Below are 25,459 nucleotides of genomic sequence, written 5' to 3' on the forward strand. Positions count from 1 at the left end.
GGGGTGTGGGGTAATAGGAGTCTATATAAGAAAAAGACCCAAAAATCGGGACTGTCCCTACAGTAGCGTAGCTAGGGGGGGAGCAGGGGGAGCAGCCACTCCCCCTGAGCACATTCTCCAAAAGTGGCACCGACTCCCTGGGTGCTCCGGGGCTGGAGCACCCACGGGGAAAATTTGGTGGGTGACCGGCAGCTCCCAGCCCCAGCTCACCTCCGCCTCCTCCCCTGAACGTGCCGCCCTGCTCTGCTTCTCCGCCCCTCCCCCCTGGCTTCCCGCGAATCAGCTGTTCGCGCGGGAAGCCTGGGAGGGCAGAGAAGCATGCGGCAGCTTCGCGCTCAGGCCCAGGGAGGTGGAGGCGGAGCGGAGGTGAGCTGGGGCGGGAAGCGGTTACCCTGTGCGTGCCCCCGGGTTGCCTGCTGCGGGCAGCCCCCCCACACACACACTCACCAGCAGCGGTGGGAAGCGGAGCAGCCCGGCCCCAGCCTGCTCCACTCTGCCAGCTCTCAGCCGCGTCGCTCTGCTTCCCGCTGCCGGTGAGTGCGGAGAGGTTGGGGAAAAGACGCTCCCCTGCACTCACCGGCGGCGGGAAGCGGAGCGACGTGGCCCCAGCCATGTTGCGGGGGGTGAGGGGGAGGGATTGGGAAAGGTCCCTCTTCCCCCCCCACACACTCACCGGCGGCAGGAAGCGGAGCAAGGCGGCCCCAGCCCGCTCCGCTTTCCTTGCCCCTGCCCCTACCCCAGCCATGTTGCTTGGGCCAGGGGGCTGGGGAAAGGTCCCTCCTTCCCTGCACTCACCTGTGGCGGGAAGCAGAGTGCCGCGGCTGGGAGCTGGCGAAGTGGAGCAGGCTGGGGCCGGGCTGCTCCGCTTCCGCTGCTGCCAGTGAGTGCAGGGGGGGATCCCTCCCTCCAAGCCCTCTCCCCTGAGCGACACGGCAGGGGCTGGGGCGAGGGAAGCAGAGCGGGCTGCTCCCCATCTCCCGCTAATCCCCTGGGCCACTCTGGGCCTGCGGGGCCCCCAAAAGTGCCCCCCACAGCTCCTGCCTCCCAGACCCTCTGGGTCTTTGGCGGCAGGACCTTCAGTGCTGCCGAAGAAACCCGGAGCGAGTGAAGGGCCTGCCGCCGAAGACCAGACCCGGAGCGCCGCCGGGTGAGTAAAAGCGCCGCAGCGGGTGTCGCTTTTTTTTTTATTGCTCCCCCTGTTCCCTCCACCTGGCTATGCCACTGTGTCCCTATAAAATCGGGACATCTGGTTACCCTAGTTGGTGTAGCCCTGTCGGTCCCAGGATATTAGAGAGACAAGGTGGGTTCGGCAATATTTTTACTGGACCAACTTCTGTTGGTGAGAGAGACAAGTGTTCGAGCTACCCCAACCGGAAGAAGAGCTCCGGGGTAGCTCAGGAACTTGTTTCTTTCACCCCCAGAAGCTGGTCTAATACAATATATTACCTCCCCCACCTTGGCCTGCAATGCCACTGCCCTGGCTAGGGGGTGCAGTGGAAAGACGCCAGCCAGGAACGCAACGCCCCACCCAGCTTCTCATTTTTGAGAATTTTGCCCCTACTGCCTCTCCGTAGCCATTTCCCCACGGTAGTTCCTTTTACCTGTTTCGATCTGAGGGCGGTGACCGCCGCAATTTCTACCGCGCATGCTCAGTAACAGAAAAGTCGCACGCACTCTGCGAGTCCCAGTCCCTGTCTCTCTGCGTCGAAGCTGGGATTTCTGACGGCGGATGTGATGTCATGACGCAGTGAAGGGACGTCCCTGAACTGGTCCGTTGTGGGTCCTGCACGCACGTGGTTGGGGGGGGTGCGTCAGTCTCTCTTGCCGGCGAGATGGAGGCGCTGGACCGGGTGGTGTAAGTGGCGGCTCCGGGGCGGCGCAGGGGCTGGGAGGGCCCGATAGCGCCGGCTGCTCCCACGCCCCCCGCCTTCGGCTCTAGGCGGAGGCCCCGGCTCCCGCGCGGCGCCGCGCAGCTCAGTGTGGGGGGGTTGCTGTCCGTGGAGTGGGCTGTGCCCCCAGGCGGGCCCCTGGCCAGGAGCTGGGCTCCCGAGCTAGCGCAGGGGGGAGAAGAACAGCGTTCCCCCGGGCCAGCTGCCCCAGGGGAGGCACCGATTCTGCTCCTTTACGGAGTATTAACACGTATCTCCCCGGCTCTGCCCGCGGCCAGCCAGCCGCGAGGGGACGAGAGGCTCCTTCGCGGGGCCTCCAGAGGTGTAAACGCGAAGGAGGGAGGAGTGCTCTGTAGGGTGCTGTATTAGGGCAGGGCCCTGTGGCTGTGGGATTTGCTGTAGGGGGGATTCTCTTGCTTCAGTTCGTCCTCCAAAATAACCTCCCTAACCCACCCCACTGCAACCAGGGTGATATTGAAACACTTCGTGATTTAATTATTAACCAATCTAAGTTATTAACGAATCAGGATGTTATTACTATGACATTAACCAATTGTAGAATACTTGGTCAGTCATTTTGCTGTGAGAATAATATATATAATAAAAATAGTAAATGAAACAATGAATATACACTGCTGTGGCTCTTTTGGGTAATGTTGTTCACTAATTCGGCTCCTGAACCAGAGATCTGAGTATCACTGATCTAGAGGTAGGCGCCTACTTTCTGGTCCTGTTTAGCATTTCAGGAACAAACTCTTCAGGCTTAGTAGATCGTTCTTGTCTAGGTGCAGGCAAAATTTTGTTCACAGATAATCCATAAAGGTGGTGCAGTGGTCACTGGTGAAACTGAAATGGAACATCCATCTTAATAGAGGACAGTATGGTTAATTGCAGGGGAGGGCAAACTACGGCCCGCGAGCCGGATCCGACCAGTCAGGACTTTCAATCCAGCCCACAGGATTGCCAGCCCCGTGGCGTTGCAGGGCTAAGGCGGGCTTCCTGCCTGCCCTGGCCACACGCTGCTCCTGGAAGTGGCCGGCACCACATCCCTGGGGGAGGGGGCCAGAGGGATCAGTGCGCTGCCCTCGCCTGCAGGCATCACCCCCACACCTCCCATTGGTCAGGACCCGGGAGCAGTGCAGGGCCAAGGCAGGCAGGGAGCCTGCCTTAGCCCCGCTGTGCACCGCTGCCACCCTGGAGCCGTTCGAGGTAAGCAGTGCCAGGCTGGAGCCTGCACCCCTCCTGCACCCCAACCCCTTGCTTGAGTCCCCTGCTGCACCCCGCACCTCTCCTGCACCCCAACCCCTTGCCCTGAGCCCCTTCCTGCACACCACATCCCCTCCCATACCCCGCACTCCCTCTGAAGCCCAGCCTCTTGCCCAAGCCCTACATTCATGGCCCTGCATAAAATTTCCCCACCCAGATGTGGCCCTCAGGCCAAAAAGTTTGCCCACCCGTGGTTAATTATGTTCTAAGGACCCGAATTCAGGTTGGTCATGGTAGCAATTGTTCATTGGCAATTTTTCTTCTAACTCTGTATTTGTACATGATGATACATCATGAAGTAGCAGAGAAGTGCCAAGCGTAACTTGGGCTTTTTAATTCGCCTTTAGGCTGCCATTGATGGGCTCTTAAGGGGATCTTCTGTAGTCCTCATGAGCCATAGTGTGTGGGGCCATGATGCAGGGTTTTGGTGTGAAGGGAAACCATCAGGACTTCAGCAAGGATGTGGAAATATTGCCACACCTTAAATTTCAAGTCAGCAGAATTCAGGAAATTAAAACTTAAGGTCAAGACTTTACCTTCAGTTTCAGTAGGGGTTTTTTTTTGGGGGGGGGGGGATGTTTACAAATCAAGTAAAGCATTTTCATTAACTCCTTTGTGGTTATTTTGTATCATACTTGTTCATATTTTTGTTTTATTGATTGAACATCAACCAGCAGTGATTGTTTCAAGCATAGTCTAATATGTTTTGTGCAAGTTAATTTTGTAATTAATTTATCATTGTAGAAAGCCTAAAACAAAGAGGGCCAAAAGGTTTCTTGAGAAGAGAGAACCCAAGCTCACTGAAAATACAAAAAATGCTATCCTCATAAAAGGTGGAAATGCAAACTTAACAGTGACTGAAACACTTAAAGATATTGTAAGTATATTGTTGGAAATATGTGTACTGAAATAAATTTTAACATGGGCTGTGTATCGGGAGTAATTTCACACATTTTTAAAATAAATTGTGTCTCCGAATCCAATATTACCAGTCTTGGTTGTTTTGTATTCCTCCTGCCCCCACCCAGTGTGTGTGACAGTCAATATTGCCAACTCTACCAAATTTAGAGAGTCAGGTGACGTTGCCCACTGCCAGAGGACTGAGATGAAATTACAAAGACTTATGTTTAAAATGCTGCCTCATAGTACAGAGCTTTCAGCTTCTCCCCAAACCCCAGAATTCTAATGAAGTTTGTCCCCCCACCTATTAATTATGCACCTTCTGTGTACTCCCCTCTCCCAAGGGTTATTTACCTCCCTCCCACTTCCCAGGCTGGTGTCACAGAGATGGGGAGGAGGCAACCCACTTTTCTCAGGAGGGGAAAGGGAACAGGGAGCACAGCTTCCCTGAGCTGCTGAGCTCTTCCTATTTCCTCCTCCTCTTCTGTGAGAGCTGTTCCCTCTCCCCTATCCAAAAACTCCTCTCAGCTCCTGAGAGGTTGGAGGTTGGCAGGCAGAGAGCTCTCCTCCTGATTGGCTGCCTTCCCTATTTCCCTGCCACTTGCAGGGAAAGCAGACCATCAGAGGGGTTGTGCCCTTCCTCCCCACCCCCTCAAGCAGGGCTGAAATTTGTATGACAGCAGGAGTTTCTCAAATCATTGTGAGACTGGCTCCAGCAGAGGTCAGAATCCTGTTTCTCTCAAGGAAATTGAGAGATTTGTCAACACTGCAAGTCTGTAAGTATGTCTACACTTCACACTCCTTTCAACAGTGTGTAGAGTACATATACTACATGCCCACCTAGCATGGGTATAAATAGCAGTGCAGATGGTGAGGCACTCCTTAGGCAAGTAGAATAAAGACATGCCTTGAACCCTGTGGGTTTACCCAGGTATGCACCCTACTCACTGGAGCACTCACTGTAGTATCCTGCTGCTTTCCTGTTGCTGGAGCCATGCCTAGCCACAGAGAGATTCTCCTGCAGTGGGGAGTTGCTGAAGCTTTTCCTTGCTGCGTACTCTCTGCCGGAGCCTTTCACTTACAGATGTAGCTATGTACTGGAGTATGGATGCAGCTTGCATTTCACTGAACATATCCTACACACCGCCATCAGTGGTTTGTAGTGTAGACATAGCCTATTGCATGTCGGACCAGAACTGCAGTATCTCTGAGGGGAAACGGGATTTATCGCTAACGTGAAAGATGCCAAATCATAAGGACTAAGTCATAGATTTATAGATTCCAAGGCCAAAAGGAAGCATTGTGATCATCTGCATAGCACAGGCCATAGAACTTCCCCAAAACAATTCCTAGAGCAGATCTTTTAGAAAATTATCCAATCTCGATTTAAAAATTGTCAGTGGTGGAAAATCCACCACTATCCCTGGTAAATTATTCCAATGGTTAATTACCCTTACTGTCAAAAATTTGTCTTATTTCTTTTCTTAATTTGTTTAGTTTCAACTTCCAGTCATTGGATTGTGTTATATCTCTCTACTAGATTGAACAACCAATCACCTTATCCTCCTCTTTGTTAAACTAAATAGACTCAAGGAGCTCAATCACTGTAAGGCATGTTTTCTAATCCTTTAATCATTCTTGTGGCTCTTCTCTGAACCCTCTTCTTGAATTGTGGGCACCAGAACTGGACGCAGTATTCAAGCAGCAGTCGCACCAGTCCCAAATATAGAATATAAAATAACCTCTCTGCTCTTCAAGAGTCCTCTATTTATGCATCCCATTATTCACTGAGACATTCTGTAATGATCTGACTGTCTTTAGGTCCAGGCTTCTTTAAGAGCTAACAAAAAAACAACTTATTAGAAATGTCTGTAAAAAGTCCTAAATGATTAACAAGGATCAAATACAAATACACTTCAAAATAAAATCTTTTCAAATAAATTGATTGATTTGCCAAAACCTGACTTGGTGTTCAGATATTTTACCTGCAACAGTTAATGCCATCAGACACCTAAAATAGCGCAAAAAATAATAATGCTGTGATAGGAATGTGTTTGACATCTGCTGTTGTAGGGAAATGCTAAACTTTGACCTTAGGACTAATTGGGTTTAAAATATTTTGTCTTTAACTTTGCCTAATGTGTATTATTAATATGGGAGTTTAGTAATGCTCTGCCTTTCTGTAATGCATTTCATTCAAGATCTCAAAGTTGTTTAAAGAAACTATTGTTTTCACTTAGAGGTGTTACACTTAGGTTTAATCCCCATTTAACAGATGGAAAACTGACGTATGGAGAGGTGATATGCTTTGCTCAGTGTTGCGTAGGTATAATTTGTGTTGCAGTTACACCTAGGAATCCCTATGTCTGCACTGCAATGTGAGCTCAATGTTAGCAGAATTTGAGTTAGCAATTCCTGAGTTTGTTAACCCAGGGCTTGAGCATCTATACTCATTTGTAACCACAGGTTAGGAATTGTTGAACCCTGGCTCCCAGCCTGGGGCTCTACCATCTACACTACATTATGTGGGCCTAAGTATAACCACCCATATCCCAGACTTACTAATGCCCTCCCAAAATGTGGCTGCTCTACCCTTTTTTTGTGGCGCAGTGTGGGAAAACTTGACTGTTCAGAAGTGTAGGATAAGTATAAAATTAAAGAATTAAAGTTAGCTTAAATTTGGTTAAGGAAATATACATGTATTTTAAAGAGAGGCCCTGACTAGCAAGTAGAAGGAAGGCCTCAAAAATAAGTGATAAGGCCAGAAGGAATAAAGTAGGGAGGATGTCTGGTTCAAAGAATAACTAACGAGATAAGGGGAAGTTTCTCAAAAGAAGTCCTCTGACTTCTAGGGATGACTGCAGATGGTTTTAAATAAAACCAAGATAATCTGTTTTAAAATGAGCCAACACGGCCCTTCCCCAACCCACACGCCAACATTAAAGCCTATGTGAACCCAGGTGCAATGGGAAGACTGTTCGACAGCAAGAGGGAGGGGAGGGAAGGCCTTGCAAAGAGAGGTGGTTGTAAATCTTATCTGGATTAAGACTGGAAATAAGAGTGAAATGTTTTTAGCTGAAGTCAGTAATTTGCAATGACATCACTTGTTCATTAAAGGTATAAAAAATAAACTTTTAAAGGGTTCATTACTAATACTTGGCTGACCATGTTGGAGCCAACCAGAATGGGTCTAAGCACCCTTGGTTGTAAGTATCTTGATCAAATGCTTATGAGTACTTTGTTACTGTATTGGATACTGCATAAAGATACTTTGGATTTAATAAAGCAATTTATGGTTAAATTGGTGTCTGGTGATTTCCCATATTAATAATTCTAAATATTATTCATAATTCCAACAAGAGGACAAAGAAAGTCAGTCTGTGGTATTGTGGAATATCTTTGGTGAACTCCCAGAGCACTAGTGCAGTGGGGCTGTGTCTACACTGCAAAGCAATAGGGCTTGAACCCTGGATCCTGGCATGACTCAGTCTTGGACCCTTCACCCCCATGGGTCCTGGGACCCTGGGTCCAGGTCCTGGGTTAGCATGATTTATGTGAAGATGAAAAGGGGGTTAGGTTTGTGCCTGAGTTCAAACCCTGGGCTTACGTTGCAGTGTTGATGTACCCCCAGTCATGGACCAGGTCCCCATTGTGCTAGGCACTGTTCAATCGGTGTGTCAGGTCCATAATTAGGAATATAACCTTGAACTCCTCTTCCAGTGCTCTAACTGCAAAGCAACATTTCCCCTCAATTTGTATAAATATTTTAATAAAATAAAAAATGGTGTAGTTTTCTTTGAAATTTAATATCTCCAGTACAAATGTTGAGATTATTGTGAGTGGGAAGTGGAGGTGTTCTGCTGCCTTGTTCTGGTGTTTCAAATGTGTTTTTTGGGCTCTGTAAACCTCTCCTCTTTAAAATTAGTAATCCAGTCTTAGATCTCTACTTTCTTGCCCCTTTTGTGAGCATGTCTACAGAGTTGATTTCTTTCTGGGATAGATTGCACCTGATGGCCACTGTGTTTAATTCTCAAGTAATTCATTTATCCTTTTGATGCTGTTTTCATGTAGAATTTTAGAAAGAACAATGCTTAGTATTTCAGTGTGTTAAAAGAACTTTCTCCTTCACTTCAAATTCTTTGTTTTACAGTATGCTCTGAAAAAGCCCTTTGCTGTACTGTACAAAAAGTAAGTTACATTTTGCAATTTTAAAATTGTTTGAAAAAGTTGGGCTTAATATTTTCAGAGAGAAACTAGAAAGGTGCCGTGTAGGCCAATAAAGTGGATTTAAAGAAAAAATCTGGCTACATAATAAACTGAGGGTGATTCTAAATGACAACAACGACTTGGGGAAAAGCCCATAGGTGTTTAAATGTCTGAGTTCAGTCCCATTTATCAAAATACATGAAGTAAAAACTTCGCAAAAGGGACAAGTTACTGATCAACTTCACAGATGATCCAAATCTGCATGAATAGCTAATGAGATATGGCAGCAGTTCAGCTTGGCACAGATAAGTTGAAAGAGTAACATTAAATCTATAAAAGGTAAAGTTGCAAGTAGTGTTAATGGGGAATACAGTTTATAATTTAATATGTTTATACAAAATAGGGAGCTATTAGGCAGAAAGTTGTAATCCTGGTGCTTGGATGTACTACCTCATGAAAATATAGGAATATTAAACGTGACATGGATGAAAAGGCAAAGACAACTGTAAGATGTATCATGTGATACCTGGAAGGCAAACCTTCATTTTGTGGAGGGCATTTTATTGCACTTCTGGAGTACTGTCTCTATGGTTGTTTGGAATTCGTGCATCATAATAGCGAGGAAATGTGGAGAAGAGTGCATCTAATGACAGAAGGACTTTGACATAGGGAACACTAAGGAAGGACTAACAGAATTAATATTGCTTTGGAACTCAGCTTCTAAAGATGAAGTAATCTTCTCAGAAGAGCACAATAACCCAAGTGCCACCATGGCACCTAGTGTGAAGTCATACAAAAAATCCCAAATCCTTCTCTTTTTTTTTTTTTCTTTAGAAAAAATATTACCAGACCTTTTGAGGATCAAACATCATTGGTAAGTTAAAAACCACATTTTATTTAGCTTGCTATGGAACAAGAGAGACTATGTACAGGATACTGTCAGTCATGCAGGGCTGCCATGGAAAGTAGTTCTCCCAGGTTCACTGGAGTTATACCCCAGAAGCTAAATTATAGGGAATTATTGTGCAATTTGGAGTAAATTGAATATCTGTGTAATTCTAGATCCTGATAGATACTGCTGTTGGTTTTATGTTGCCAGGTTATTTTCTAGTAACACTCATTTGTCTGAAGGCAGAACCCTCATACTATTATTGTGGAAATAAAAGTTTTGGGGTGCTCTTGAAAGTGCATGCATGTTACTATGAAATTATGACAAAACAGATTTAGGATTATAGAACATTGTTAGAAGTAAAGGAGCTTGTCATGAAGGGAAGGATAATATTTTTACACAGCTCTTATAAATTCACATCAACCTCATGGTCATTAAAGTATTGTTTGTGAATATTCATCTTAGTTTCTTCACAAATAAAAAATCTATAGGGGAAAAAGACTAAAAGAAAAATTTAGGGTGTCCTGTAAAAATTGCTTTTCTTAATTACATTTGAGTAGAGGAAGAGAAGCACGTATTAAGCTGAGGTGCTCTGCCTGATTTCAGCTGTGCAAATCAAAGATCATGAATTACAAGTTTTATTCCAAAGTTCACAGACAAGAATTTTCCATTTAAAAAATGAAAACAAAAAATAAAAATTAAAACAAACTTTTTCGGGGTGTGATGGCTGTTATATACATCGGACTAGATTTGGTCTCAGTTCAGTGCTTTAAGGTCAAGTTGGTATCTGAACAGGAAGACAAAAATAGAGAGGCTAATCCCTGGATTACACCTCCCACATTTACAGTGTAATCAAAGCATTATCTTAAATCCTGGGGTTTGTCTGTTTTAGAGAGTCATGGAACAACATACTTGTTTAGAGCAAAGACTGCTGGTCACAGGTGATTGGTTGTTCATAAGAGATGGGAAGTGATAATATACAATCATTGTTTAAGAACAGACCTCATTTGAGATGGATTCTTGTAGATATTGACTTGGAATTAATCACACCTTTGCTCCGTCAGGTACAAAACAAATATTAGGGCCTTCTTTGATTTTTTTTTTTTTTTTAAACGTTGAAAAGTATATGGAGAATTTACATTTCTTCATATTTTTCATTGACTACATTCTAAGACCATATAAACTTTTGGATAAACAGTTCATTTACTGCTAATCCTCTTTGCATTGATATTACACTGCCAGTTGTCCAATAAAACAGATTTTTGTGGTAATTGTGAGAAAATTACCAGTTATGAGTTCCTAGAAATGCCCACAGCGTAATGAGGGAAGAATTCAAGTCCCTGTTGCTAGAGCAGCCTTCACAAAGCTGTTGCCATTCCTGGCGCAGCTCTCAGCATCAGCCTTGCTTCCTGGTGCCACGTACAGCTCACGTCTCTCCTTCTCCTCAGCTACTAGTCTCCTTAATTGTTCTTCCACTGGGAACATGCCTTGCACCTGTTGAGGGGCGGAGTCTCCCTAGCCCAGTATTACACTATTCCTTGCCCTGGTTCAGTGTGAGGCCTGTAGACCCCATTACAATGACAAATTGCATCATTACCCCATGTAAACGGAACAGTAATGTTATCACCATTTCGTCGTTTATGCCATTTGTTAGTATTGCTAATATGAGGAGTTAACCACAACAAACAGGCTCAATTCCTGTGGGGAAAAATATGCTGACCATTTAAATATTATGGTCCACTAACTTGTACAAGGCATCAGGGAATAGATTGACAAATCGTAGGCTTCATGTAATGTCTGTAAAGTGTTTTGAAGATTAAAAGACCCGTATAATGATGAAGTGTTATTTTGCGTCATCCTCACTAAGACTTACCTGTTTTGTACTTTGTTTTTGCCATTGTTTTCTCTTAATGGAGAATTGTGCATCCATATCTACTAACACTGAAGGACCTTTCTTAATGTCCACCTCAAAGTGAAAGGTTCAGTTCATCCATATGATATCAAATGAGTGTGTTCTGTTGGCAGGGACTCAATATCTGCACATAATTAAGACAGCGTGCCAGGCCATGTATCTTTTCCTCTGCCAAATTGCTAGCAAGTCAACCGAGCTTACTTTGGAATGTGTCCTTTAGAGCAGGGGTTCCCAAACTGTGATATGTGTACGCTGGGGGTACACAGAGAAATTGTGTAATGGTGGATTTTAGTTATTATTTTATTTATTGCATTTTCATAATAGGCTACTCATATGAAGCTTTCAACCTCGGTGGGAATTTGTTATATAAAATATGGTAGTTAATTTACTTCAATGTACTAATGAGAACACAGATACGTCACACTAAAACTATATCTGTATATAACAGTGAAATATGGACAAATGGCTAAAGACGGGTAATGTTAAGAAGAACACAACAGTATCAGTGACAAGAAAAGTAGGGGTATGCAGGCAGCTGGTAGATCTGGAAGGGATTATGCAATAAGAAAAGTTTGGGAACTTCTGCTTTAGAGGATTTCTCTTTGGTGTCCAAATTTCTAGTTCATGGATTTTCCTCCATCTCTTCTTGGTTTTAAGCAAGGCAGAGTATTTTGATGAATATCCAACATTTGAGTTAATTGCAATACTATATTACTTTCCTTTGGGGAATTAGTAGTGGGAATCCAGAGGAAGATGAGTGTCAGTGAACTGCAAGATGGTACAGTCAGTTAAATGGGAGCAGGGGGGTTAGCCCCGTCCTGTGCTCCATGCTCTTGAAATTTCCTTTCAGACAAACGTCCCTTATCCTGTGAAAAGTGCACAGCATTTTCCAGAAGTGCTGTTGGGAACATTTAGACTAAAAATTGCAGTATTGCTACCCTGCCTCCCAAAGCATTCGTAAATTAGGCTCCAAAAATTAGGCTCCAAAAATGATGACATTTCAAATATATATCCCCACGCTAGTATGGCTAAAAATAGCAGTGTAAATGCAGCATCATGGACTACACAAGCATGCCAGGGATCCTTGGTATGCACTTCCATTGCTAGCCTGTCTACGCTGCTATTTTTAGCCGTGGGAGTGCAGGTATGTCTATGCTGCAATAACACTTTGGATTTCAGTGTAGACATATCCTAAATGAGGAAATATAACTGTTTACAAGTATTTAACAGGATGTTGCATCAAAGAGGGCAGACGAGGAGTTCAGGGTGGTCAGTGCAAAAATGTAAAGAACAAGGAGTAATGGGACAAAATTAGGAAATGGAATATTTAGCTCAGTGATACTCAGACTGTGGCTTGCAAGCTGCAAGTGGCTCTTTAATGTGTCTCCTGCGGCTCTTTGTAGCACATGATATTAAAACACTGATTTAATTATTAACCAGTCTAAGTTATTAACCAATCAGGATGCTTTTATTATGTTATTAACCAATTAAGGTATTGGCTTGCTCTAAGTTATCAACTTATTTGCTGTGAGAATAATATGCAATAAATATTTCCCGTCATGCTGTTTAAATATGAGTAGTGCTATAGTAAATGAAACCATGAATTCACACTTCTGTGGTTCTTTTGGGTAATGTTGATTGTTAATTTGGCTCCTGAACCACTGAGGTCTGAGTATCACTAGTTTTTCCTGGCATTTGACCTAAACTATCTGGCATGCATATAAAACAATGGATTAACCTCCCAAGAGGGAATGGGTTACAATTTGAAATTTGTAGCTGTTCAGTTGATTTAACGGTGACATTAACCATCACCAAATCTTTAACATGTTTGCAAACTGAAGTTTGTGGTCTTTTTTAATCTTATAGGAGTTTTTTTCTAAGAAGTCGGATTGTTCTTTGTTTCTGTTTGGTTCACATAATAAGAAGCGGCCTAACAATCTAATAATAGGTAAAATGTTTTCTTTTTTTTAAAAAAAAATTGGGTCGAAGAAATGGCTCTTGAGAATAAATGTTTAACCCAAAATTTTGTTTTTTCTTTTGTAGGTCGTATGTTTGATTATCATGTCCTGGATATGATTGAGCTAGGCATTGAGAAATTTGTGTCACTAAAAGATATTAAGGTAAGATACTCTTAAACAATGCAGGAGCTGTAGTGACATCTATTGGTGAGCACTTGTAGTGAATCTAGTGTACTTTCAGTAAAGAAAACAAAACCATTTCACTATTGCCTCTTTTAGACTTCCAGGATTAACATATGCATTCACGTCAGAATCTTATTTTTGTGCTTTGTAAAAATGTTGTTAACATTTGCTATATGTTTACCAGTGAATTCCTTTGCAGAGTTTTAGTTGGGACCAAACCAAGTCTACAATTTTTTTAGCTGCAAACAAAAATAATTCAATTTACAAAGCTACTAGGTTGGATTCTGCCCATGGGAGGCCTTCAAAGTTATTGGGGGAAACCATGTATAGGTTTCCAAAGGCAGAATTCATCTCACTGTAGCTCAGGATATTTCTGTTATCAGTGTGAGATACTTCCGAGACCTTCTCAGGCCATCAATTATACACAAACCCTGGTTTTCAGGAACTGTATCTGGCTCAGTATGAGGGCCAACATTTTGAATTCTACAGACTTAAAATCCCCAAACCTAACAGCAAACCCACCTTGGTGTGATCATTTTAAGTTTTGGTTTTGCCAAAAAATAGGTTAGCTATTTTATATGCCTTTTTACACTATTATAATTAAGAACCTACACAGATTAGCAACTACATAGTTTGGAGATTCAGAACAAGTAGTACGGATGAAAAAGATCTTTTAGGTAGCAAGAAATTTAACTTTGAAAAGTGATTCCTCCCCTTAAGCTTGATAATTTTCACAACAATTGCACAGTAGGGAGTTGTGATCAATTGGCTGTATAAAGGTGCATCAGAAGTTGGAAATGGACTGAATGATCTAGTAAGTCTTTTCCATCTCCTTCCCAATGCAAGAAATACAGTATGCTTGCTTGTATTTCATGCAGTCTAGTTCTAAATAGTCCCAAACAAATGAACTTCCATTGTAGGGTCTTTTCCACAGTCTAACACATTTTATTATGAGGAAGCTTTTCCTTATTCAACCTAAATGAGAACAACACTCACTTACTGTTTTAAAAACACTCAAAACCCAAACACTTCCAAGTACAAGTAACATGTATAGATTTCTTTTTTAAAAATGCCTTCCTTTTTGTGTTTATCAGAGACCAGAACAGCTCAGAATGGCATGTGCCTGGTCACTTGCATAAATAAGATGCTCTATAACTTAGTTTGATATTTGTCCAATAGAACAGCAAGTGTCCGGAAGGAACAAAGCCCATGTTGATATTTGCTGGTGACACATTTGATTTAAATGAAGATTACAGAAGATTGAAAAGTCTTCTCATTGGTGAGTATTTTGAAATAAGACCTTGTGAGCAGTTGGACTTCATAAATCTGTGGCAATGCTAAATGTTGAGAAATGTTGGTTTGCCTGTTAATGTTTGTCCATGTTCAAGAATGCAAGATAACATTAAGGAAGTGGTATTAGGATTTACAGCGTACCATAAAAGTGAAGTTAAAGCTGTAATTACCAAGTCTGTTTCCAAGGACGGAAGAAAGTAGATCAGCTTGGGAAAACCATGAAGACTAGAGGTGGTTGAAGTGGGGAAATTGACATTTCAAGAGTTAATTTAGTCCTGAATATGAACAAAAAGTCAATCTCCTGTGAAACGAAAATTCCTCGCAAAACATTTTTTGGAAATATTGAAACAACTTTGTCAAAACACTGCATTTTCTAATAGTAAACTATTCCATCAGAGAATTTGCAACCAGTTCTGATCAGGACCTCACTAGGTTGAATTTTGGGGTTCAACGTGTGCAATGAAAATGAGAAGTGGTTGATAAGGCAGAAACGTATACAATTAAATGTGTATGTTAACTTCAAGCTAGGCACAGATTTCCATTAAACAGAAATGTACAAACTTTTTTGCACATCGAGGGTGGGAGGCATTGGAATAAGCAGAGAACATGCAGATGATAAATAAGGTTATGGATTTTAATTAGGAGTGCTAAGAGCAACTACAAAAATGGGTGTACTTTCTAGACCAATTATTTTTGTCTAAAATAATTTAACTTGTTCTATTTGGAGCTTAAAAGTAAGATGGTATCGTGGCATTATTCACAATCTGAGTACTCTTGGGAAGTAAGTTTTAGGAGTGAAACTAGAAGGTAGAATGACTGGATATCTGCTCCCCTTCTCCTGCACGTCTCTCCCTGCAGCAAGACTTCATTAAAAGAAATGGGTGGTGCTTAACCTGGAATGGGATTTTGGGGAGAAGATGTGGACTATGAAGTGGTGTGTGTGGGAATGTTGGTGGGGCATGAGCAGGGAATGAAAAGGTGGATGGAGGCATGGAGATTCAGATGAGACTCAAACTTCTAAGCCTTACTTATAGTTAAATCCCAAAGAACCATTTTTGCCTATGTTAGTTTAAAAATTGCCACTGCCTTTGGCTTCATAGCTGCACGATCTTTCTAAACTACAATTGGAGATGCTAAAAAAGACGACTTTCTGTGACTACTACATTAATAAATTCATTGCTGCTATTCTTAAGAGCTCATCTATGTATTTTTCAGAGCTATAGCACCAAATAGGATGAATTTTATGGCAAAGCTTTTTTTCAGTCAGTTCTCGGAGCTGGGGACCTGTGAATGATTAAATGATTACATCACTGTCCAGATTATATAGGATGCAAACCATAAAAGATTGTGTCTGTGCCACTTTGCCCAAATTTCTGGAAGAGAATCATTACACACCAGTAACGCCACACATTGTTGTTCTAATGTGCATCCCTTTAAGCATATTTTCACATCGTTGGGGTGATGGATCGAAATGCGTGCACACAATTGAGATTTATATGAAATACAGGTTTACTGCTGAAATGGATGGTGTTGCCAATCATTAACAGATATTTGCTAGACGCTAGTCTAGCCCTTTGAATTTATTCTTTTGCTCATCTGAGTAACATATCCCATCCCATTTGTTTGCCTTAAGCTTTTGTTTACACCTAAATATACGTCAGTCAAATACACATCCATTTTTTTGCTGCAGAACATATGCCAAGTACACACCAAATGTCCTGATGTTCTGTTGACTTCAGTGAAATGTCTAAAGACAAAACAATAGGTGGGTTCCTCAAATTAATAGTGGGGTTCCTCGGATTAAGGATTTAATGAGATGTTGATACCATCAAATAGTTTAGGTTTACAATTTGACCTGCTATGAAATTGCTGTTATATGATAGGGAGCAACTCTTTCCGGTCCTGAGAAAGATAATGTATTTAAACCACCATTTTGTTGCCAAGAAACTTTAGAATAGCAGTGACCGTTTCATAAGGCCTTGTTACTACAGCACTACTGCCAAGAGCCGGGAGGCTGTTATCTAATGACCCCTTGTTACTAGACTGTGTGATGTTATTGATGTTAGTGGTAAACAACCAGGTTTTCATAGACATGTGGTCCATAAGGACATTTTGTACAGTTTTGGGAAGTCCTATGCCAGCAATCCCACATTATAGAAATCAGTGGGGGTAGAGGGATGAACTCGCATATTATATAGTAACCAAATTAAACTAAGCTTTTAAATCCATTTTTAAAAAACTGAGGACATCTCATAATGGTTTGGATATGTAAATAGCAGCTTCTCTTTACCCCTGTACATAGACCAACCAGACAAAGATTTGTCACTTTCTTCCCTCTCCCATTTCCATACAAACATTGTCTTAAAATTGTAGTAGTGCCATTGGTTTCTGGTGCCAGTGTTAGGAGTCTGTTGGTCCCTGTGAGATGTAGTTGCTGCACCCCTGGTTCTAATAGCCTCCTGTGCACATATTTGTGAAACACTTCACCACTCACTCATTCCTTTATTGGACCCACTTGTGTATTAAAAATTGGCAGATGTTGGGTCACTCTTCTTAAAATGCAGGCTTGGACTGAATAGGAGGAGACCGGTTTGTTTTGAGATAGCACTTAAGTTTCTCCTTCATCCTATCTCCCTGTTTGCACAAATTATTTGGAGTCCAATACATTGATATGGAGGGGTCATTTAGATTCTCTTGAAAAAGAGAAGGTAGAGGTGGTACGAAGGGGACAAAGAGCAGCATAAAACAACTGTTCCACGTCCTGTTGCACCCATCATGCTGCTGCAAAGTCCAGCAGTATTTGTGCTGTTCAGACAAGAACTGTTGCATCTTCCTAATAAATGGCCAAATTATAAATTACTTTGGAACACACATATCAAGTCCTTGAAGACAAAATGGAAGTTCTCAAAAGCTCTTTTGCTGTGGTTACTAAACCAGATGTCCTTGAAACACGTTAAACACATGGAGAAAAACAAGGGGTAAACTGGTGGCAGGAATTAAAAAGATAAGGAAAACACGGTCTCTAATCCAGCCACAGTGGACTGTCTCAAAAACTATGAATAAACCAACATTTTCAAATCCCTAAAGTTCCAGAGAGGAAATACACTGTCTACAGATGGTGGATGTCATAGAAACTTAAATTCCTGACCACCTGTATTTGGATACAAAGATCATCCTGTGAGTGGAAAGCTATACTACAAGAACATACTAAAGGATAATCTGCCAATAAAAGCAATGTAGATACAATTTCACATGCCAGAAGAGAGAGAGTCTTAGCTACAGCCTGGGAAAATAGACTCTAAAATAGAAGAAAATATTGTACCGATGACTTTTTCTCTAGATACGAATCCAGTAACCCAACAAAGGAGGAGGGAGAAAATATTAAGTGACCCAGAGTATTTTTCTGGCTAAATTCCAGGTAGTGTCCACCAGACTTTGTTTTCAACATAGCTTCATCACTGATTTTCCCAGAAAAAGGTCACTGAGGAAAACACTGGCTGAAGAATCTGAAAATGAAACTTAAAGGGAAGCAAGCCGTCTCCCTCCCCCCATTCAGCAGTTCTGCTTCTGGGTATTAGTCTTTTGTTTTTTATTAACGTACCTTGTTCCCTAGGTCACATCCTTCCTCCACCCTCTGCAAAGGGTTGACAGATTTGCATGGTTGTGTGCTCTTTGCTCATACACTATTTTAATGGCCCTGATATGAGAATTATGTTAGACAACTAACTGATAGTTAACTGGTATCTGAATTTGTGCTTAGTTTTACAGGGAGCAAACTGTAAGCTTCTTTCTAATGTAACTGACCATGTTGCGTTTGTCTGCTAAATGTGTATATCTACAATAGTAAAAATATTCATTGCAGTGCAATAGCAAGCATTAGCTCCTTTAAAAAAGAGCAAAGGTGTTCTGTTTGACCTTAGACAAAACTGCTTTATAAAGCAATGATGGTCTCAAGTTTCCAAGATGGTGGTATAAACAATGGGGAGTAAAAGCAATCACGATAACACTAAACACTATCTCCTTCTTACTTAGTATATGTTTATCTTGTATTGATCTTGATCACTTATTTATACCTCCTCTTAACTGCTAGCTTTGGTACCAGAGACTTTTAATCCATCACTTTGTCCAACAAACTCTTAACCTAGCTAAATGTTATTTCCGTACTAATGTATACTTAGCTAAACATATGTGAGATGCATTTTCTTTTTCTGAGTTCATAGCTGAAAGTTTAGAAGAGTGGATAAACTGAAATAACTATTGCTTTTTGTATTATTTCACAAAACTGAAGTTACTATTGCTATTGAAGCAATGATAATGTTTGTTTGGTCAGTCTTTTTTGGGGTGGAGTGGGGTGGGGTTGATGTTTAAAATAAAATCTGGAGCTTGTATAGCTACCAAATTATTTCTGGAAAGCAGATGACTGTTATGTTCTCTTACCAAGACTTCTGCACTTGCTTAACTTTGCACATGTGAGTAGGCTCAGTGGGACTACTCATGTATGTAAAGTTAAGCATGTACATACATGAGTAGTCCCATTGAGCGTACTCACATGCAAAATTAAGCAAGTGCAGTCTTGGATTGGGGCTTGAAGTAGTGAATAATCCTGCATGTGAGTCAGAAAGGGACCCTGTTTAGCATTACTGGGGTTGCCTCTAGAAAGGCCAAATCTGTTTCTAGTTAATCTGAGATTCATTCACTATAACACAGATCTATTATCAAATAGACTGGAATCAAAAGTCCTGCTTATCTTAAACCTCCTTTTTGAAAAACTTCTTTATTTTAAAAAAGTAAAAGTGCCAGGTTTCTTTACATCCTGAAATATTCTTTCAGATTTCTTTCGAGGTCCTACTGTGCCCACTATTCGCCTGGCAGGGTTAGAGTATGTTCTGCATTTCACAGCTATGGATGGCAAAATTTATATGCGAAGCTACAAGTAAGTGTTGTTCCCCCCCGCCCCCCGTCTAACAGGAGCTTAGATTTCATTTCTATCTGTAGCCATTTTGTGCTCTTCCAGGGCCAGATTCAGCCCATGGTTCTGTGCACATGTAACACCAACAGACCCTGGTCGTTGGTGAGCGGGATCGAACCTGTGACCTCTGAAGCTTAATGCATGAGCCTCTACTGCATGAGCTAAAAGCCACATGGCCCCTACCTAAGGCTGTAGTGCAGACTCATTAATCTCTAAGTGGTCTCGGTGCCACTAGAGGAGACAGAATACCACACCCAGGAGGTGTGTGGGTTACAGAGACATAACTGTATTGAAATCAGTGGGAGTTGCACACACATTCAAGATCAGACATTGGCATCTTGGTTATAAGTTTTCTGAACCAAAAATAAAATTCAACAGTGGCACATGTTTTCTAAAGGCCACGTTCTGTCCTGTGGTCCAGAAAATAAGTAGAAACACAAGTACGAAATGCAGCAAAGGTGGACAACGTTTTTTCCCCACTCTCTCTCTTCTGCAGAGTGTTGTTGAAGAAGTCGGGATGTAAAATACCGAGGATTGAACTGGAAGAGATGGGACCTTCATTAGATCTGGTGATGAGGAGAACACATTTGGCTTCAGAAGACCTCTATAAATTATCTCTTAAACAACCTAAAGCCCTCAAGGTACATAATCCTTGTATTTTATACAAAAATCTTTGCTCTTCATCATACATAGTCTTTAATACAGAACCAGTTTTCAAGTAAACCATGCAAAAGACCAAGGGATGAAGGTGTTCTTCGAGTGCTGGTCCCTATGTGGATTCCAAGCGTAGGGTGCGCATGCACGCCATGTGCCTTAGCTGGAACTGTGGATAGTAGTGTCCGTTGACCCGCGCGTGTCGTGCGTCGATCACGTGGTGCGTCCGAGGCATTAAGAGGCTGCGTGGGTTGACACCACTCCAGTTCCCTTTTACCATCGCATGGCCAGAGTTGGAACCCAGTCCCTCCGTGCTCTTAGCCACCGAAGAGTACTGCGTTCAACCTTTTTTTCACTGTATATAGTTTCTTTATTTACTTAATTAGGTAGTTGACCGTTTTTCGTCCATAGCTAGTTACGTTACTCGTTGGATCTTTACCCTTCAGGGGCTTGTCTCCCTAACCCGGGGATTATGCCCTGTCAAGCCAGGATTATAAACTGTGCCTCGTGCCCTCACTCTTTTCAGTAAGCGACGAGCACACCCGCTGCCTGAACTCTCTGGGCAAAGCCTACATAGTCTCTCGCTGCTCTGTCTGGAGCTCCTTTTCATGGTGGATCCAGGTGGCACACAAGCTTCTGTTCCAAAATTTTCTAATGTCAGAAGCCATGTGCCCATGTGGGCAGCAAGACCCGGCTCCGGCGGAACCACCGGAGCGATGCCAGTCACGGACGGTGACCGCCTCACCTGGACCCTCTCGTACAGCACCGCCAACACTGACAAAACCTCACCGCGTGCACAAGTAGTACGGGCACAAGGGTCGCTCCCCGATGGGGACCATCTCAAAACGCAGTGTTTCCTCCCCAAACTGGGATTGGTTGGGGGAGAAGTTGTGCACAACACGTGAAGGTCCAACTTCAACTTCAGCACTGCCTTCCAAGAAAATGCACACAGGACATTGCTCTAAACGCCGCCACTCTCCACCGGCACCGTCGATTCCAACACCAGGACCCTCTGTCACTTCCGGCACCGTCGACCCCCCCCTAGGTCCGTCAAGCTCAGTACTCCCAGTCTCATGCACTTCTCTTCTCTTACACCAATGGCAGAGCTTACATTACCCTTCGCTGGTACCCCACCACGTTCCAGACCACCATCAGGTCCCAGGCTCCCTACTGTGGCCTCCGTCCCGCTCCGACGACGACGGCCGAGCCCCTTCTCCTGGTCGACCACCTGCACCATCGACTCCCCCTTTCCCAGACCAGTCTGAGTCCGACTGGTCTTCAGAACTGGACACAGCTCTCTCACCTTCTTGCTCTTATAGTCCGGACCCTCGGCACCACACCTATCCTCCGGACTACGGTCACACCACTGACCCTTGATTCCCGGTACCTGTGGGCCCCGCCCATGCATGGCAACTCCTTGGCCATTTTGGGCCTCATGGGACTCTTACCATCATCACAATGCACACCACCCACACCGCATCTTTCCCACGCATACGGCCACTGTCCAGGAGAAACCCCTGGACCCTCTGGGTCCATTGGCACCAGCGGCCCCGATCACACCGCTGGAATTGCCCATTCCTATGGACGCTTCATCATCGCCGGATGATGCCCTGATCCCAGCTTCCTTCTCCCCACCGGATGACCACACACAATATCAGTCGCTGTTCCGTCGCATGGCCGCGGCCCTCAGCCTTCCACTAGAGGATGTTCAGGACCCCCATGACTAATTCCTGGACATGCTTCAATCTCCGGGATTCTTTACAACCAGCCCAGATGGTGTGGCATACGCCAGCCTCTTGTGCCCCATACCAAAGCGAGTGGAAAACCGCTATTCCGTCCCCTCTAAGGACACAGATTTCCTGTTTACCCACCCACCACCAAATTTCCTGGTGATCAATGCTGCCACCTCACGTGCCCACCAGCAGCACTTTAATTCAACAATGCCAACAACAGATCGCAATGCCAAAAAACTAGACTCGCTGAGTAGAAAAGTTTATTCATTAGCAGTGCTACAATTCTGTATTGCCAGTTATCAGGCCATTCTGGCCAAATACAATTTTCTGTCCTATTCCCAACTGGCAGACTTCCAGGACTCTTCTTCCTGACCGACAACAGGACTTCCAACACATGGTAGATGAGGGGAAGCTGGTGGCCAAAGTCATGCTCTAGGCTGCAGTAGATGCTGCAAACAGCTCCTTAATGTCCGGAATCATTCTCTGTCATGACTCGTGGCTATAGTCCAGTGGTCTTCCGAAGGAGGTCCAAATGATGGTGAAAGACATCCACTTTGACAACAATAAACTGTTTAGCGACAAGACGGACAAGTCCCTTCACTCCCTTAAGGACTCCCAGGCCACCCTTCGCTCCCTGGGCATCTATGCCACAGCCCCCACCCACCGAAAGTAGCGTCCACCTTTCCGTCCTCGTCCTCGCACCACTTATCACCCGTACCCCCAGCGACCCTTTGAACCGCTTCAGCATCAACCTTGCTCTCAACGGTCCTGGCACTCTCCCTCTGCCGCTTCCACTTCTCACTGACCCAAACAATCGTTTTGACTCTTTTATATCAAGACCTGCAAACCTCCCATAACCCTTCTGGACACACCTCCCATCATATTCGGGGGTTGTCTGGCACTCTATCCACACTTGGAGTTCCATCACCTCTGACTGCTGGGTGCTAGACATCATCTGTCAAGGATACCTGATCAAATTCCTTTCCTTCCCCGCATGCTACCCACCCAGGAGGCGCCCCCCCCCTCCCCCAAACCCTTCCCAACTCCATCTTCTCCCCAACAAAACCACTGCCCTTGTCCACAAGGGTGCCATAGAGCCTGTGCCAGACCACCACCATGGCTTCTATTCCCCCTATTTCCTTATTCTGAAAAGGCGGCGGGGGGAATATGCCCCATTCTGGACCTCCGCACCTTAAACATATTAATCCGCACCTTTCACTTCTGGATGGTCACTCTCCCCCTTACAATCCCTTCCCTCCCCCATGGAGTTTGGTTTGTGGCTCTCGATATGAAAGATGCATACTTTTATGTAGACATTCACCCTGCTTATCGCAAATTTCTTTATTTTATTGTGGCAACGCCCATGATCAGTTCTGTGTCCTCCCCTTTGGGATCTCCACTGCCCCCCGCCTATTTACCAAGGTCTTTGAGGTTGTAGCAGCCTATATGCACCGACTGGGGCACTCCCTATTTTCTTACCTAGACAACTGGCTTCTGGTAGCACCCTCTCACTCCTGCCCACCATTTGCACCCTACGCACCCTCCTTCAGAGACTAGGAGTATGCATCAACCTCGTCCCTACGCTTCCACTTACCTTTATAGGAGCACATTTGGACTCCATGACAGCCAGAGCCTTTCTTCCCAGGGACTGCTTAACTGCCCTTGTTACCCTCATTACCATGCTCAGATGTCCACGCACACGTGCCTGCCAATGCCTTTCCCTTCTCAGACACATGGTGGTTTGCACTCCTGTTACACCACATGCCCTTCTCCGTATGCGCGGCCTCCAACATTGGCTCCGCACAGTCTACAATCCACAGGTAGACTCTCTCACCAAGCTACTAATCCTCCCCTTCAATGTCTTGATCTCCCTCTCATGGTGGTGCAACCCCTCCACAGTCCTAGTGGGCATGCCATTCATGCCCCCCACACCAACCACCACCCTCACCACAGACATGTCTTTAGCGGGCTGGGGTGCCCACCTCGACAACCGCACTGTTCAGGGCCTCTGGTCCACATGAGGAGCATGAATGCACATCAACATCCTTGAGCTCCAAGCAGTCCGTCTGGCCTGCCAAGCCTTCCTAGACTCCCTCCACGTCCAAGTACTCTCAGACAACATGACAGTGGTCATATACATAAACAAGGTGGTGCATGGTCCCCCTCTCTGTGCGCAGAAGCTGGGGCCTCAGTACCTCCATCACGATGGATGCTGCTATCGGTCACGCTGTCCTACACAGTTGGTCCTCTTGAGAGCCCTTGAGCCCACCTCCTTCCTGAGTAGTGCTCTCTCTATTCCCAGGTTTGGAATCCACGTAGGGACCAGCACTCGAAGAAGAGGAGAAGGTTATTTACTGTAACTGGAGGTTCTTAGAGATGTGTGGTCCCTATCTGGATTCCAGTCCCGCCCTCCATCCCCTCTGCTCTGGGCTCTCCTACCACCTGGTGAGAAGGAACTAGAGCAGCATCAATCTGCGCAGCCTCTTAAAGCCTTGGATGCACCACATGGTCGATGCACGCAGGTCAATGGACACTATTATCAACAGTTCTGTCTCCAGCGCATGGCGCACATGCGTACCCCACGCTTGGAATCCAGATAGGGACCACACCTCTCAAAGAACCTCCCTTGACAATAAGTAACCTTCTGTTATTGCACACTATCTTTGCAATGTTCAGGTCTTTTTGCTAAGCTAAATGATGTCATTGCATGATCTATAGAGGGACGCACGGGTAGGGCAGGATAAGGAACTGGTCTGGTGGCATATAAGGACAGGAAAATAAATCTGTATGCTCTGGATTTTATCTGTACAATACCATTTTTAGGTGTAGTTATCTTAAATTGTAATGGAAGTTTAATTACTGGTGAATATGGTGACTTGTGATGGCAGATGTGCTTGCCTACAGTCACTGAGTGACTGAATGGTATTCTGTGCCTGGAAATGTTAACATTGTTCTTATCTTGCAGCCGAAGAAGAAGAAGAATATCTCTCACGATGTCTTTGGTACGTCATATGGTCGGATCCACATGCAGAAACAGGATCTCAGTAAATTACAGACAAGGAAGATGAAAGGGTTAAAGAAGAGACCTGCAGCAAAGATGACTGAAGAAGATGAAGGGATTAGTCCTAAGAAATTAAAATCAGTCTGATAGGATAAAAGTTTTGGACTCTTGATAACTTCAGCTTTTGTTGCATTTATCACAAAATAAATGTGGCAGATGTGGACCAGTCAGCTGCCTTTTTTTTTAAAATGCTGTAATCCTGTAATTATTTTTAATGCATAGTCCTACAAAAGTGAACTTCAGTGGTGTTGGGCTGTACAGTGACATTATTTCCTCAGTTGTCTGAAGCTTGATATGCTTATTTGGAGAAATCAGTAGAACTAATCATTGAAGAAAGCCAATTATCTAATAGTTTACCAAATGGCCTTCTAGGGTTTTTATCCTGGGGACTCTTGTTAGACTAGTCTTGTCATATAAACTTTCTAGGAACTAAGCTGTTAGCGTGTAAATGCTGGCCTTGATTTGTTTTCAGCTAATGTTAAAGGTATTTGGACTGTTGCATAACTTTGTGAATACTCACCGCTAACTTAATAAACTTTGGACTAT

General features: G+C 44.0%; 1 protein-coding gene across 1 annotated transcript; it reads left to right on the top strand.

Annotated features, from left to right (window-relative positions):
- The first annotated feature begins 1,757 nt into the window (after positions 1-1,757).
- On the top strand, positions 1,758-25,459 carry RPF2 (ribosome production factor 2 homolog). The gene is made up of 10 exons (XM_065400998.1): positions 1,758-1,855; positions 3,900-4,032; positions 8,206-8,243; positions 9,096-9,135; positions 12,929-13,010; positions 13,106-13,182; positions 14,383-14,482; positions 19,327-19,429; positions 19,962-20,106; positions 24,818-25,459. Exons 1-10 carry the CDS (start codon positions 1,833-1,835, stop codon positions 24,998-25,000), a joined length of 924 nt encoding a protein of 307 aa, XP_065257070.1. The 5' UTR covers positions 1,758-1,832; the 3' UTR covers positions 25,001-25,459.

The sequence above is a fragment of the Emys orbicularis genome, chromosome 3 (genome assembly GCF_028017835.1).
Source record: "Emys orbicularis isolate rEmyOrb1 chromosome 3, rEmyOrb1.hap1, whole genome shotgun sequence".
NCBI lineage: Eukaryota > Metazoa > Chordata > Testudines > Emydidae > Emys > Emys orbicularis.

What these genes read in the sequence shown, in the direction of transcription:
- RPF2 (XM_065400998.1), top strand. Translation starts at nt 1,833, where the DNA reads ATGGAGGCGCTGGACCGGGTGGT. An exon ending in GAGGCGCTGGACCGGGTGGT is followed by an intron (nt 1,856 to 3,899) that starts GTAAGTGGCGGC and finishes TTATCATTGTAG; the next exon opens with AAAGCCTAAAACAAAGAGGG. An exon ending in TTTGCTGTACTGTACAAAAA is followed by an intron (nt 8,244 to 9,095) that starts GTAAGTTACATT and finishes TTTTTTCTTTAG; the next exon opens with AAAAAATATTACCAGACCTT.